The following is a 15,307-nucleotide window of genomic DNA, read 5'->3' on the forward strand; positions in this document are numbered from 1 at the left end:
ATAGTATCAAACATACAGGAAGTAAAGGATGTACATAATATAATAAAAACATTCATAATTAATTTATAACATACATATTGGGACCAGACAGTTAAATATATTGAAGTCTACATTTTGCAGGAACAAAAAAAAAAAAAAATGCACACATCTTTCCAAGTTTACATAAGTCAAAGGAAGTGTAGACTGATATCAGACATTCTAGCGAGACTCACACTCCGCAACTTCAAAGAAATGAGAATAAATGAAGTATTACTACTCCTTTGCTCTGGGGTTTGAGTGTCATGCTATTTGAATATCAGTTATTCAAAGCATGTCTAAATGAGAAGGGATCAGAACTGAAGTGTTTTCCAATGACATTCAGAATGACTGATTGAGTACTGTTCTCTACTTATCAAGTGTGACAAATAAGAGCAAGTAAGACATGCATTTACAGCTGTTTAGCAAACCTTTGGTGTCAGTAATTTTAAAGTATGTACTCCATACTGTTTCTCAACAGAAAAAATAAAGCTATTCCTAAATTTAATAACATGTTAAAACACTCTCCACAGCTTCTCGTTTTAATACAAAACAGGATTTTTTTGCCTCAAGCTGTTTATATTTTTTGCGGTTGTGGGACAGTAAAAAAAAAAAAAAAGAAAAGAAAAAAAAAAAAAAGTCAGTTGAGCCACAGTTTTACCCCCCCCCCCTCCCTCCCCAGGACAGGAGTGTACACATGAATTCACACTGAAACATTGCAGCAAACATTATTCCATCCTTTTTGGCTGGCAATATTGCTACCAAATTCAAATCATTCAAGCAAATAAAGTGAATAGGGCCATGCAGCATATATTATGGCATTGAGCCCCATTGTACGCACCTTCTGGTCTGAAGTATTTGGGATTCTTTCAAAGCTTTTTTATACCTCACTGACACCTGACCCAACGTGGTGCTCCTGAACCACAAACCCACGCGTCTGATCCACCGCCAATTTAAAGCAGAGTTCCACCCAAAAGTGTAACTTTCGCTATTCTGCTTCCTCCGCACATTTGGCACTTTACGAAGGGGGAGTAGGTACCTGTGTCTGACAGGTACCTTGTCCCCACTTCCGTCTGACCTCGCCGCCGCGAGGTACATCAAAAGTCCGGCTCCCTCCTCTTTCCCCTGCTGTCGAACCAGTAAAGGAGCGCAGCGCAGTAGGGATCCGGCTGTGAAGTCGCAAGGCTTCACTTCCGTGTTCCTTTACCGGCAATAGTGGCGGCAGCACCTGACAGTCGATGTCCAACATCGCTGGACTCCAGGACAGGTAAGTGTCCTAATATTAAAAGACAGCAGCTACAGTATGTGTAGCTACTGACTTCATTTTTACAGGGGTGTGTCGAACTCTGCATTAAACTTTTACTTTTTGTCACCACGGCAGCCAAACAAACCATTTTGAAAGCATGGAACCCACTTCGTTATGTATACTAGCGACGAAACATAGAATCACTCAAGCAATGATCCATGGCAAAATTAAAGCAGTCATACTAGATACCCTGATGCCTTTCCTCTGCTACCATGATAGTCAACCCGTGTTGCATTACTTTTTGGCGATTTGCGGCCTGTTAGTTACAGCAGCATTGGTCTTCTCTAGGGGACCACTTCTCCTGCTTATGTCCCCTCATTTAAAAAAAAAAAAATAATTATATTTTATATATATACCGTATATACTCAAGTATAAGCCGAGTTTTTCAGCACATTTTTTTGTGCTCAAAGTGCCCCCCCTCAGCTTATACTCGAGTCAAGCACTTTTCTGGTGCAAAGAATGACATTTTCCGAACCGACTTTGGGGCCCCGTATCTCGGGACCACTTAATGCTAGGAACCCCAAATTTGGTGTGCACATAGCATTATAAGATATCCAAAGCTGGGGTTCCTAGCACCAAGTGGCCCCGAGATATGGGGCCCCAAAGTCGGTTTGGAAAATGTAATTCTCTGCTGCAGAAAAGTGCTTGACATTTTCTGAACTGAATTTGGGGCCCGTATCTCGGGGCCACTTGGTGCTAGGAACCTCAAATTTGGATATGTTGTAGTGCTGGTTCCACTGGGTTTGCAGACCAAATTTGGGGTTCCTAGAAGTGGCCCCAGGATATGGGGCCCCAAAAGTCGGTCAACTGTGTCCATCTGCAGCAATGTCATTTCAGGACCCTTTGGGTCAAGAGACCCCAAATTTTGGCTGCAGCTAGGGGGCATCTAGGAACCCTTAATTACTGAGTTTGAAGTTCGGGGCACCTGTGGCTGCAAATGGGCACAGTGAGGCATGCAAATGGGCACAGTGAGGCTGCAAATGGGCATTGTTGACCCTCTTTTCCACTTATAGTACCTGCGCATTTCTCACCCTAGTCATATACTCGAGTCGATACGTTTTCCCAGTTTTTTGTGGTAAAGTTAGGTGCTTTGGCTTATATTCGGGTCGACTTATACTAGAGATAGAGATAGATAGAGATATATATATATATATATATATATATCTCTAAATATCTCTATCTCTATCTCCTACCTCTTTCCCACCCTTTTCTCCCCTCCTTTCGCTAGTCTGTTCCGCTTGCATTTAGCCCTTATGTCCTCTGCTCCCACACCAATGTGTATCTTTTCCCCACTTAGCCCGGACATTTCTGGACATTATACTCTCCATTGGAGATACTGGCTTGGGCCGATCTTGATAGCGATCAACCAGTACATCCTGGGGATGCACGACCATATGGGGTGTAAAATTGCACAGGGATTCCACCATCTGTTACTGACATCCCTAACAGCCCCCCATATTAAGTATGCCCTACCTCTTCCTATGATTTGCTACTGCCATTGTCATCATCCATATACTATGTACCTACTTGCCTCAACTGAGGTCTACCCTCTTTGGTCATAAGTAGTCTGCTCTTTATCTTTGTACAATTGTTACCAAATGTGCCTTCTGTTAGGACTTGCAATCAGTTGATGGCTTGCATTTGGAAATTTTCCTAATTTTTCTTACTATTCTTTCAATATTAAAGTATCGTAGTTTGATAAACCTTAAAATTATTTTTAACAAGAAAAATTGTAATAGGTAGGTCAGGAAATAAGATGTGTAATGTATGTCCATAGAACACCTGATGGTGCTCCCTGCATGTTGGGCCTCTGTATGTGGCCATGCTGTAAAAACACATGTGGTATCCCCATACACAGAAGTAACAGAAAGTGTTTTGGGGTGTAGTTGCAAGTATGCATATGTCATGTGAGAGAAATAACCTGTTAATATGACAATTTTGTGAAAAAAATATAAAAATCTTCATTTTGTAAAGAATTGTGGGAAAAAATTACAACTTCAAAAAACTCACCACGCCTCTTACTAAATACATTGGAATAAGAAATATGAGGGGAATAACTGCGCTACAGTGAAATACATAAACAATAACAATTATAGCCACGATTCATCTATGTAACACAAACACAGTGAAATTAAATAAGAAAAAAAGGGGGTTTGAATCGCGCTAAAACAGATTGGTGATCATACACATCATCACCAAACCAAATATTTGGAACTAAGTGAAGAGTTCCCCTTTAGTGTATACATAATATACAAAACACATGTCAAATGAATAATAAATCCAAAAATAAAACGTTCAAAGTGATAACAAAAAGTCCATGTATATAAACATAAATCACCCAAGTGATATGAAAGTATCTTAACCACTTCAGCCCCGGACCATTTGGCTGCCTAAAGACCAGAGGACTTTTTCCAATTTGGCACTGCGTCGCTTTAACTGCTAATTGCGCGGTCATGCAATGCTGTACCCAAATGAAATTTGCGTCCTTTTCTTCCCACAAATAGAGCTTTATTTTGATGGTATTTGATCACCTCTGCGGTTTTTATTTTTTGCGCTATAAACGGAAGAAGACCGAAAATTTTTTAAAAAAATTATATTTTCTACTTTTTGTTATAAAAAAATCCAATAAACTCAATTTTAGTCATACATTTAGGCCAAAATGTATTCGGCCACATGTCTTTGGTAAAAAAAATGTCAATAAGTGTATATTTATTGGTTTGCGCAAAAATTATAGCGCCTACAAACTAGGGTACATTTTCTGGAATTTACACAGCCTTTAATTTATGACTGCCTATGTCATTTCTTGAGGTGCTAAAATGGCAGGGCAGTACAAAACCCCCACAAATGACCCCATTTTGGAAAGTAGACACCCCAAGGAAATTGCTGAGAGGCATGTTGAGCGCATTGAATATTATTTTTTTTTGTCCCAAGTGATTGAATAATGACAAAAAAAAAAAAAATTACAAAAAGTTGTCACTAAATGATATATTGCTCACACAGGCCATGGGCATATGTGGAATTGTGGTACTTCTCCTGAGTACGGGGATACCACACGTGTGGGACTTTTTGGGAGCCTAGCCGCGTACGGGGCCCCGAAAACCAATCACTGCCTTCAGGATTTCTAAGGGCGTAAATTTTTGATTTTACTCCTCACTACCTATCACAGTTTTGAAGGCCATAAAATGCCCAGATGGCATAAAACCCCCCAAATGACCCCATTTTGGAAAGTAGACACCCCAAGCTATTTGCTTTGAGGTATGTTGAGTCCATGGAATATTTTATATTTTGACACAAAATGCGGGAAAGTGACATTTTTTTTTTGCATAAAGTTGTCACTAAATGATATATTGCTCACACAGGCCATGGGCATATGTGGAATTGCACCCCAAAATACATTTAGCTGTTTCTCCCGAGTATGGGGATACCACAGATACCACATGTTTGGGACTTTTTGGGAGTCTAGCCGCGTACGGGGCCCCGAAAACCAATCACCGCCTTCAGGATTTCTAAGGGTGTAAATTTTTGATTTCACTCTTCACTGCCTATCACAGTTTCGGAGGCCATGGAATGCCCAGGTGGCACAAACCCCCCCAAATGACCCCATTTTGGAAAGTAGATACCCCAAGCTATTTGCGGAGAGGCATGGTGAGTATTTTGCAGCTCTCATTTGTTTTTGAAAATGAAGAAAGACAAGAAAAAAAATTTTTTTTTTCTTTTTTCAATTTTCAAAACTTTGTGACAAAAAGTGAGGTCTGCAAAATACTCACTATACCTCTCAGCAAATAGCTTGGAGTGTCTACTTTCCAAAATGGGGTCATTTGGGGGGGTTTTGTGCCACCTGGGCACTCCATGGCCTCCGAAACTGTGATAGGCAGTGAAAAGTGAAATCAAAAATTTACGCCCTTAGAAAGCCTGAAGGCAGTGGTTGGTTTTCAGGGTCCCATACGCGGCTAGGCTCCCAAAAAGTCTCACACCTGTGGTATCCCCGTACTCAGGAGAAGCAACAAAATGTATTTTGGGGTGTAATTTCACATATTCCCATGGCATGTTTGAGCAATATATCATTTAATGACAACTTTGTGCAAAAATAAATAAATAAATAATGTGTCTCTTTCCCGCAACTTTTGTCACAATATAAAATATTCCATGGACTCGACATGCCTCTCAGCAAATAGCTTGGGGTGTCTACTTTCCAAAATGGGGTCATTTGGGGGGGTTTTGAACTGTCCTGGCATTTTATGCACAACATTTAGACGCTTATGTCACACATCACCCACTCTTCTAACCACTTGAAGACAAAGCCCTTTCTGACACTTTTTGTTTACATGAAAAAATTATTTTTTTTTGCAAGAAAATTACTTTGAACCCCCAAACATTATATATTTTTTTAAAGCAAATGCCCTACAGATAAAAATGGTGGGTGTTTAATTTTTTTTTTTTTCACACAGTATTTGAGCAGCGATTTTTCAAACGCATTTTTTGGGGAAAAAACACACTTTTTTAAATTTTAATGCACTAAAACACACTATATTGCCCAAAAGTTTGATGAAATAAAAAAGATGATCTTAGGCCGAGTGCATGGATACCAAACATGACATGCTTTAAAATTGCGCACAAACGTGCAGTGGCAACAAAATAAATACATTTTTAAAAGCCTTTAAAAGTCTTTACAGGTTACCACTTTAGATTTACAGAGGAGGTCTACTGCTAAAATTACTGCCCTCGATCTGACCTTCACGGTGATACCTCACATGCATGGTACAATTGCTGTTTACATTTGACGCCAGACCGACGCTTGCGTTCGCCTTAGCGCGAGAGCAGGGGGGGACAGGGGTGCTTTTTTTTTTTTTTTTTCTTTATTATTTTTTTGCTTTTTTATCTTATTTTTAAACTGTTCCTTTAATTTTTTTTTTTCACCCTAGATTTCTCCACTGCCCTCAAAGCATCTGACCACACCAAGATCGGTGTGATAAAATGCTTCCCCAATTTTCCAATGGCGCTGTTTACATCCGGCAAAATCTAAGTCATAAAATGCTCGTAGCTTCCGGTTTCTTAGGCCATAGAGATGTTTGGAGCCACTCTGGTCTCTGATCAGCTCTATGGTCAGCTGGCTGAATCACCGGCTGCATTCTCAGGTTCCCTGTTGAGACAGGAGAGCCAGAGAAAAACACGGAAGACGGTGGGGGAGGGGGGGCATTCCCTCCCACTGCTTGTAAAAGCAGTCTAGAGGCTAATTAGCCACTAGGATTGCTTTTACATGAAAGCCGACCGCTGGCTGAAAAGAATGATACCAAGATGATACCTAAACCTGCAGGCCTCATTCTGGTATAACCACTCAAAGTCGTGAATGGCGTACCTGAAGACAAAAAATTGGTTAACAATAAAGCATAAAAAATTGCATACCTGAAAAGCAAACATGATAAAACATTGCAGAATAAATACAGTAAAAAAGAGCAGAACAAAAGAGAGAGAATAGAGAGAGAGAGAGAGAGAGAGAGAGAGAGAGAGAGAGAGAAAGAGAGAGAGAGAACAATAAAACGACAACTTTTTTTTTTTATTTTATATTTTTGTTTGTAGTTTTTTTTTTTTTACACTTTTTTTTGTAACTAACTTTTATAACTGTAACCGGTTCCAGGTACGGGTCTCTCAAAATGCGATGGTATCTTGGGAGACCCTGTGAAAGTGTGCCTAGTCTGTGCAATGCTGTACCCTACGCTAATACTCCACTAGTGAATGGTAGCGTTCAAAACATTCACCAATGCAAAGACCAGGATTGTCAGGACAGGAGGGACAATAATAGCGGGTGTCACGCCTATATCCGCGCTTGCTGCAGACACGACATCTTTTTTGGGGGGGGGTTCATTGGGTAGGGGTACTTGGGAGGACATAAAAATGCCTCTCATGCAGCCGACTGCATTTGGTTGGGGATGTGAATGGGGGAAGTACGGGTGCTGCAGAAGCGGTGGGTTCCCAATTAGGATTGGCGAATGCAGCAGGAAGGGCACTATGGGCACGACGGGCCTGTTTGTCTTCTTCTTGGTGGCAGCGGGACACTACTTGTGCTTGCCACCTCACCAGCTTGAACTGCACTTATGGGACTTGCCACATCACCAAGTGTTACTGCAGTGCTGGTTTGGCTACGACCGGGGTGTACTAGGCCGCTGATGCTTGCCAGTTCACCAAAACGCTACCAAAAAAACTGTTAGCGATCGCAGGGATCAGGCCTGACTTTGCGAACGCTGCAGTTATTCGTTTAGTGTTTTGTAAGTGACAGTGATCGATCGATACTGCACTTGGGTGGGCTGGGCCGGGCGGAGGGGCAAAACGCAGGTGCTAGCAGGTATCTGGGCTGATCCCGCTAACACTGCGTTTTTGGGAACCCTAAACTGCTGGGGACGCTAGTATAAATCTGATCGGATCAGATATTGATCCGTTCAGATACTATACCACTAAGGGAGGTATACGGTGCATGCGTTTGTGTTAGCGGTACTGACGCTAATCTGACGCTGCCTGGGGTGACGCATATCACCGCCGGGCGATCAGGGGGCTAAACCTTTATTCAGTAATAAACGACGGGTGCCCTGACACTATAAAAAATAAACGAACTAACCAGCGTCACCCGTAACAGTTATACGGTGATCAGTGGTGAAAGGGTTAACTAGGGGGCAATCAAGGGGTTAAAACATTTATTAGATAGTATATGGGGGTCCCTGTCGCTATAAAACGTTGACGGCGAACCTAAATATTTAGCTCCCTAACTAGCGTCGCCAGCGACACTAATACAGCGATCAGAAAAATGATCGCTTAGTGACACTGGCAACGGGGGGTGATCAAGGGGTTAAAACTTTATTAGGGGGGGTTAGTGGGGTACCCTAGACCTAAAGGAGGCTAACAATAACTGCCCTACCACACTAACTGTCACAAACTGACACCATGCAGTAATCAGAAAAAAAAAAAACAAATCTGCTTGGTGTCAGAGTGACAGGGGGGGGGGGTGCTTGGGGAGTGACAGGGGGGGGGGGGTGCTTGGGGGGTGATCGGGGGGGGGGAATCGGGGGTGTAATGTGTGCCTGGCATGTTCTACTGTGTGTGTATGTGTTGTGCACTCACAGTGATGTCTTCTCTCCTCGGCGTCGGAACGGAAAATACCGAGCCGAGGAGAGATGACATCATTTCCTTTGCTGCTGTTTAGTCTCCCCCTCACCTATCATCGCTCCCAGTCACAAGGCGACCCCCTTGGGCACCGGGGGGGTCCGATAGGACCCCCCACCCGCAGGAAGCAGATCACGTATATATGTGATTCTGCCTGCCCGGTGCCATTCTGCTGACGTATATTGGCGTGAGGCGGTCGTCAAGTAGTTAAAAAAGTTCCAAAAAACAAATTATTGCTGTGAGAAGAAAAAAGCATGCTTGCTCCACCACCGTGAAATCAGACTGGCGGCTTACCAGAAACTCATGATCCCCCGTTACAGAGGATCAGAGAAAGCTGTTAGTTAACACTGCTTCGAACCACAACCAATGGATCAGAGACCTTATACCGGGATGGGACATCAAAGACTGCAGGGTCAGGCTAAAGATGTTCACATTGACAGGTACTCAGACATCAGCCCACAGCATTGCAGATACGGTCATAGAAGGAAAAAAAGGCTCCATATAGTGTAAAATCATTGACTTTATTGGATAAGTAAAAAGTTAAACTCACATGTTAGTAGACAATAGTAGGCATGTAGTGTAGTCTGGAGCGCCGGCCGGAAGCTCAGACAGCCCATCCTACTGGAAACAACAGCAGCAATGGGAGGTGACGAGAACACGTCGCTCTGCCCTACGCGGCGTTTCGTGATAGAGTCACATCATCCAGGGGCCCAGGGTCCCATCTCGGTATAAGGTCTCTGATCCATTGGTCGTGGTTCGAAGCAGTATTAACAAACAGCTTTCTCTGATCCTCTGTAACGGGGGATCATGAGTTTCTGGTAAGCGGCCAGTCTGATTTCATGGTGGTGGAGCAAGCACGCTTTTTTTCTTCTCACAGCAAGAATTTATGTTTTTTGGAACTTTTTTAAGATACTTTCATATTACTTGGGTGATTTATTTTTTATACATGGACTTTTTATTATCACTTTGAACATTTTATTTTTGGATTGATTATTCATTTGACATGTGTTTTGTATATTATGTATACACTAAAGGGGAACTCTTCACTTAGTTCCAAATATTTGGTTTGGTGATGATGTGTATGATCACCAATCTGTTTTAGCGCAATTCAACCCCCCTTTTTTTCTTAAATACATTGGAATGTCTACTTTCCAAAAAGGGGTCATTTTGGGAGTATTTGTATTGTCCTGAAATGATAGGCTATTTTCACATGGTTTTGTCCGTTTGACGGACTCCGCTTACCCAGTGGGGGATCAATCCGCTGATCCCTGCTGAGCAGATGGATGACAGGTCCGTTTCTGCTCTCTGTGCAGAGCCGGCCCTGTCAGAGTCCCGCTCTCCTCTATGGGGAGATTGGATGAAAATGGCCCGTGTGTCCGTTTTCATCCGATTCGATAAAGGGATGGAAAATAGGGTCACCATCCGTCTGGATTTGGCGGACAGGATCCGATCGGATAGCAGGGGGTGTCGGCGGACATGTCACCGCTGACATCTGCTGCCCCATAGGGGTGAATGGAGAGTCCGATCAGGTCCGCCTGAAAAACTGACAGGTGGACCTGATCGGAAATCCCGTGTGAAAGGGTCCATAGGCTGTCAGTACATTGGTGTGAAATGTAGCAGTTTAACTTTTGGCAAAAATTTATGAGCAAAAATTACTAATGTGCTAATTTTATAACAGAAACGAGGAAATGTGCATTTTTTCCACAAAATTTTTTATTTGTAGCGCAAAAAATTAAAAACCCAGCGGTGATTTAAATACCTCTAAAAGAAAGCTCTATTTGTGTGAAAAAAGGGCACAAATTTCATATGGGTAGTGTTGCATAACTGAGTAATGGTCATTCAAAATGTGAGAGCACTGAACACTGAAAATTGGCCTTGTTAGGAAGGGGTTATAAGTGCCCAGTAGGCAAAGTATTTAAACAATAAAGAATACTTTTCTGGTTTGCTTTATACATTTATTCAACAATTTTGGAGGACTACTCCAAGATGATGCAATATTAAAAAAAAAAAAAAAAAAAAAAAAAAAAGGGATGTTCTGTCAGAACACAAAAGCTGGCTATACACTGAACAATCTAATTTGTACAATCTCCTTTAAAGTTACCAAAACATTGTAGTATAAGGACAAAGCTAAATAATAAATTCCATTATTATAAAATCAGGCAGGCCCTTGCATTGCATAGTGAATGGTGGATCTAAAAGATTCTCCAACAGGATCACGTAGTGTATGGTCAGCATTAGTGCTAGGTGTGCATTATTTCATTGCATCTGGCATTTTTATGGTTCTACAATTCAGCTTCCTGTTGCATGCTTCCATCTCCAGCCACCAACTGTGAACAGTGAATCAACAAACTCACTCCAGTGAGCAAGGAGCTGACGTAGGAACCAGTAATCTTGCAGACTAGTAAGGGGTTTGCATTAGTAGAAAGGCCAGCCAATGTCACAAATATTTTTGCAGTTGTATATACAGTATATGCCTGGAGTTCCACTTTAAGCTACCCCTCTAATGGCATGCAGGACAGAATATGAACACTGGTAGGAAAGTTGGTTATTCCAAGTGGTAAGCAAACCTGTATCTTGCAAGACTCATTATTTTTCAAGTATCAAGAGGCTCAAGCTAGGTTTGAATAGATTTACGAATGAAGAAGAAAACCTGTTTACTGGTGAAGTACAACATCAACCCATGGAAGCCAACCAGAAATCATCTTATCAAGATTGTGTACAGCTGGTTGCTAATATAATGCAGCACACACTGATGCACAGTACCAACAAGACAATCTACTAAAATCCAAACTATATTTAAATTTCTAAATTTCTACTCTCAATCCCCTTGTTTTTAGATGACCTCTCTCCTTAACATGCTTTAAATCTCTTTCCCTGATGGTGTATAGTTAGAATGCATATGAGTTATTGATCAATAGCTGCAAACTAAACAAACAAAAAAAAAATCTACTGATACACGAACACAATCATATCGAGGAATTTATAATCATAAACAGAAATATCCCTCATAGGTTCAAAAGGTGGTTTTTGAAGTGCTGAGAGAACCTGATTCAAACCCCATGGAGTGATGGTTGAGCGCACAGAGGTGACCACATAAAAGACAGCATGTACAAATGTCTTAATCAGAGACTGGTAGACTAGCTGTCTACTGGAACAAAATCGCAAACATTGAGATGTGACCCTTGATGGATGTCAAATTCTGATCCAAACCTAATTGCAAAAAGGTCAGGATTGGTCGCCCAGCATTTTCTGGGATGAAACCTTTCCTTGCACCTAGAGCAGCATGTCCTTCAAGTGCTATGGTAGACCTTGCAGGAAGTGGAGTTCCCAGTTTTTAGCATTTTAGGAATCAGGGATTCAGAGAGGCCCCTGTCCTTCAAGATCTGGGCATCAACTGCCATGAGCCAGCAACTGTGAAGCAGAAATGTAAACTGGTGCTTGGGATAGAAGGTTCTGACTATATAAAAGGGCCCACAGTGCATTTATCAAAAGTCTGATTAGATCAGAGCATCGCATCTGCCTACTTAACTTGGTAGATACACTGAGTCTGTGACTGAGAACTGAGAGAAGGGCAGTTCTCAGGTGGGATGTAACTACTTGGTTCAACTCTGAGTGATGTCCTTTGCAGTGTTTCTTTTCTTGCGATATCCAGTTTGTTGTAAAGACTGGAGGACATAAGGCCAATATCTGAAATCCCCCACAGTTTACACAGACTCTGGAACACTTTTAGCTCTACTGTCCATTGTCCATGGTTGGGATGTAAAAGTCTGTCCAAGACAGAATCCTTTCTACCCATCTTGCCACGGCAAGACATCCGATTCTTCACTGATGGTCGATTGTCGACAATGACTTAGCATTCTCTGACCGGATCTGATCAGATAAACTTCAGGTAAAATCACTCGGAGGTTTAGAACGTTGATCAGGAGATAGAATTCTTTAGAACTCCCCCCCCCCAGCCTGTCAGGCTGGTATAGCAAGGATGCAAAATTAATTGTACTCATTACAGGCCAGCATAACCATCGGAGCCAGAGTTGGATTTCTATTGGTGTTATCCTTGGTCAGGTGCTGTCCAGAAACTGAACCAATTTGTTCCACAATGAAAACATGGCAGATTGTAATGCAGGGCCTACCAGAGAAAACAAGGTTGTAGAAAGAAGCTTCAAATACACTATATTGTCCAAGTATTGGGACACCTGCCTTTACACACACAAGAACTTTAATGGCATCCTAGTTTTAGTCTGTAGGGTTCAATATGGAGTTGGCCCACCCTTTGCAGCTATAACAGCTTCAACTCTTCTGGGAAGGCTGTCCACAAAGTTTAGGGGTGTGTTTATGGGAATGTTTGACCATTCTTCCAGAAGTGTATTTGTGAGGTGAGGCACTGATGTTGGACGAGAAGGCCTGCCTCGCAGTCTCCACTTTAATTTATCCCAAAGGTATTCTATTGGGTTGGGGTCAGGACTTTGTGCAGGCCAGTCAAGTTCCTCCACCCCCAAACTCGCTCATCCATGTCTTTATGGACCTTGCTTTGTGCACTGGTCCAAATCATTTGGTGGAGGGGGGATTATGGTGTGGGGTTTTTTTTTCAGGGGTTGGGCTTGGCCCCTTAATTCCAGTGAAGGGAACTCTTAAGGCATCAGCATACTAAGAAATTTTGGACAGTTTCATGCTCCCAACTTTGTGGGAACAGTTTGAGGATGGCCCCTTCCAGTTCCAACATGACTGTGGTTCAGTGCACAAAGCAAGGTCCATAAAGACATGGCCTTCATAGAGTCCTGACCTTAACCGGATCTACAGTGGGAACCCCCAACCTCTTATTGAAAAACTCCTTAAACAAATATAGGACTGAAAATGTAGGGAGGTGTAAATAGTTTAAGAGTCTCCAATAACCATGTCTGGGACTAGGGGTTACATCAAAAAGGTTTTAGTAGCCTTAGGACCTCAAAGAGATACCAGACAGATAGTAGCACTAGTAGAAGCTACAGGCTGTTTTTCAATTGTAAAGTGGGTGTGCATTAAAGTGGTTCTAAAGGCAGAAGGTTTTTTATCTATATTCATTCTATGCATTAAAAAAAACCTTCTTTGTGCAGCATCCTCCCTCGGCCCCCCTAATACTTACCTGAACCCATCTCGATTCAGCAATGTTGCACAAAAGGCTCGGCTGTCCAGGACTCTCCCTCCTCATTGGCTGAGACAGCATCGGCCAATTTTGGCTCCCGCTGCTGTCAAAGTCAGTGAGCCAATGAGTAGAGAGAGGAGGCGGGGCCGGGCCACAGCTCCATGTCTAAATGTACACAGAGCAGCGGTTCGGCTCAGGTGCCCCCATAGCAAGTTGCTTGTTGTGAGAGCACTTAGCAGGAGGGAGGAACCAGGAGTGCCAGTGAGGGACCCGAGAGGAGGAGGATCGGGGCTGCTCTGTGCAAAACCAGTGCATAGAGCAAGTAGGTATAAAAGGTTTGTTATTTTTAAACAAAAAAACCTAAGACTTTAGTATCACTTTAAGTCACTAAGGACCAAAATGGTTTCTCTAAGCCTGGGAGCGAAGGTAGTTGCCTGCAAATCCTCAGTGGCAACATTATCCATCAAGGAATTATGAGATTCTCCAGTGGACAGAGCCTCTGCAGCAGAAGGCTCAGTGGCCACTAAGATTGCAGGCTGATGTTAGTGGTTCGTGACCTGGAAAGACCTGGTATTGATCTCCATGTGTCTTGTATCTGACGAATCATGCTGCAAGTCAGGGACCACTTAGCTCAGCATACTAGGTAAAGCTTTGGTACCCACAAATCGGCTGCTGGAAGCAGAACAGGTTCAGATGATTGAAGGTGACCAATTCAGTCTAGGCAAAGCAAGGACTAATCTAGCAAAAAAAGATTAAACTTTTTATTAGTAGGCAAAAGATGTCCATCAGCCAAGGACACCAGTAAAAATCTGAGAGGAGGTGTAATAACAGGCTGGTCACTGTTTTTTGTTTGCCAGTGTCCGAATGTTCCTGTGGGCAGCAGTATAACCCAACAGTCTCTGAATCCAACAAACAAATTATTACAATAAATCATATAATAGATTCTTAAAAAAAAACTCCTGAAAGATAAACCAATACCAACAGTTTCAGAGTGTGCTTACCATCTAACAGACAATCAAAATGAAGGCACTGCAAGTACTCTCGCTCTCTCATAAATCCATTAAGTGGTGTTGCCCAGCCTTCTGCCAAAACTTGCACCCACTGCATGTCCACCTGTACAAGAGAAAAACAGACTAATTAAGAGAAGCAAACAAGTAAGGTAGTTAGTAATTTGACACTTTGGTACATGTGCCTATTAAAAAGCAAAATGTTTTACAGTTAACCCGGTATAATGACCCTATGGCTCCAGAATTAACACTCTCACTCTGACGTGCGCAGCAATATGCAACATGTGTAGCGCAATCAATGTTTTTGGAAGATTTTGTAAAACCTCAGGTAAATGAAAATGCTAATGTTATCACTACCAGATGTTTTCCCTTAAGATATGGCTCAACAAGGCACTGAAAAGGGAATTATGATATACCATGTGCAGTCACCAAGAGGAACCAGTTAAAGAGTGCATCTTCATTTATCTAAATGCAGTAAAAATAAAATTTGACAGGCTGCTATAGGTTAAAGAGCGTGTAAATCCAACATTTCATATTCTGATATGTCCCTGCTGTACCATGTATTTGTATAAAAAAGCATCCTGTGCTCTTTGTATTGCTTCCTTTGTGTGAAATCCCTGGTTTTCCTTCTGCTTTCCTATTAAAAACTGACCACACTAAGCAGGAGAACACACTGTGGTCAGTTATCTAGCTGTGCTGGGAACTCAG

General features: G+C 42.2%; 1 protein-coding gene across 1 annotated transcript in view; it reads right to left on the minus strand.

Annotated features, from left to right (window-relative positions):
* PAPSS1 (3'-phosphoadenosine 5'-phosphosulfate synthase 1) overlaps window positions 1–15,307 on the minus strand; it is a 201,185-nt gene that overhangs the window by 78,634 nt on the left and 107,244 nt on the right. Inside the window, exon 7 of the mRNA XM_073602039.1 lies at window positions 14,594–14,705. Within this exon, the coding sequence (XP_073458140.1) occupies window positions 14,594–14,705 (112 nt within the window). The remainder of the gene's footprint in view (window positions 1–14,593; window positions 14,706–15,307) is intronic.

Source organism: Aquarana catesbeiana, linkage group LG01 (assembly GCF_042186555.1).
Source record: "Aquarana catesbeiana isolate 2022-GZ linkage group LG01, ASM4218655v1, whole genome shotgun sequence".
Classification (NCBI taxonomy): domain Eukaryota; kingdom Metazoa; phylum Chordata; class Amphibia; order Anura; family Ranidae; genus Aquarana; species Aquarana catesbeiana.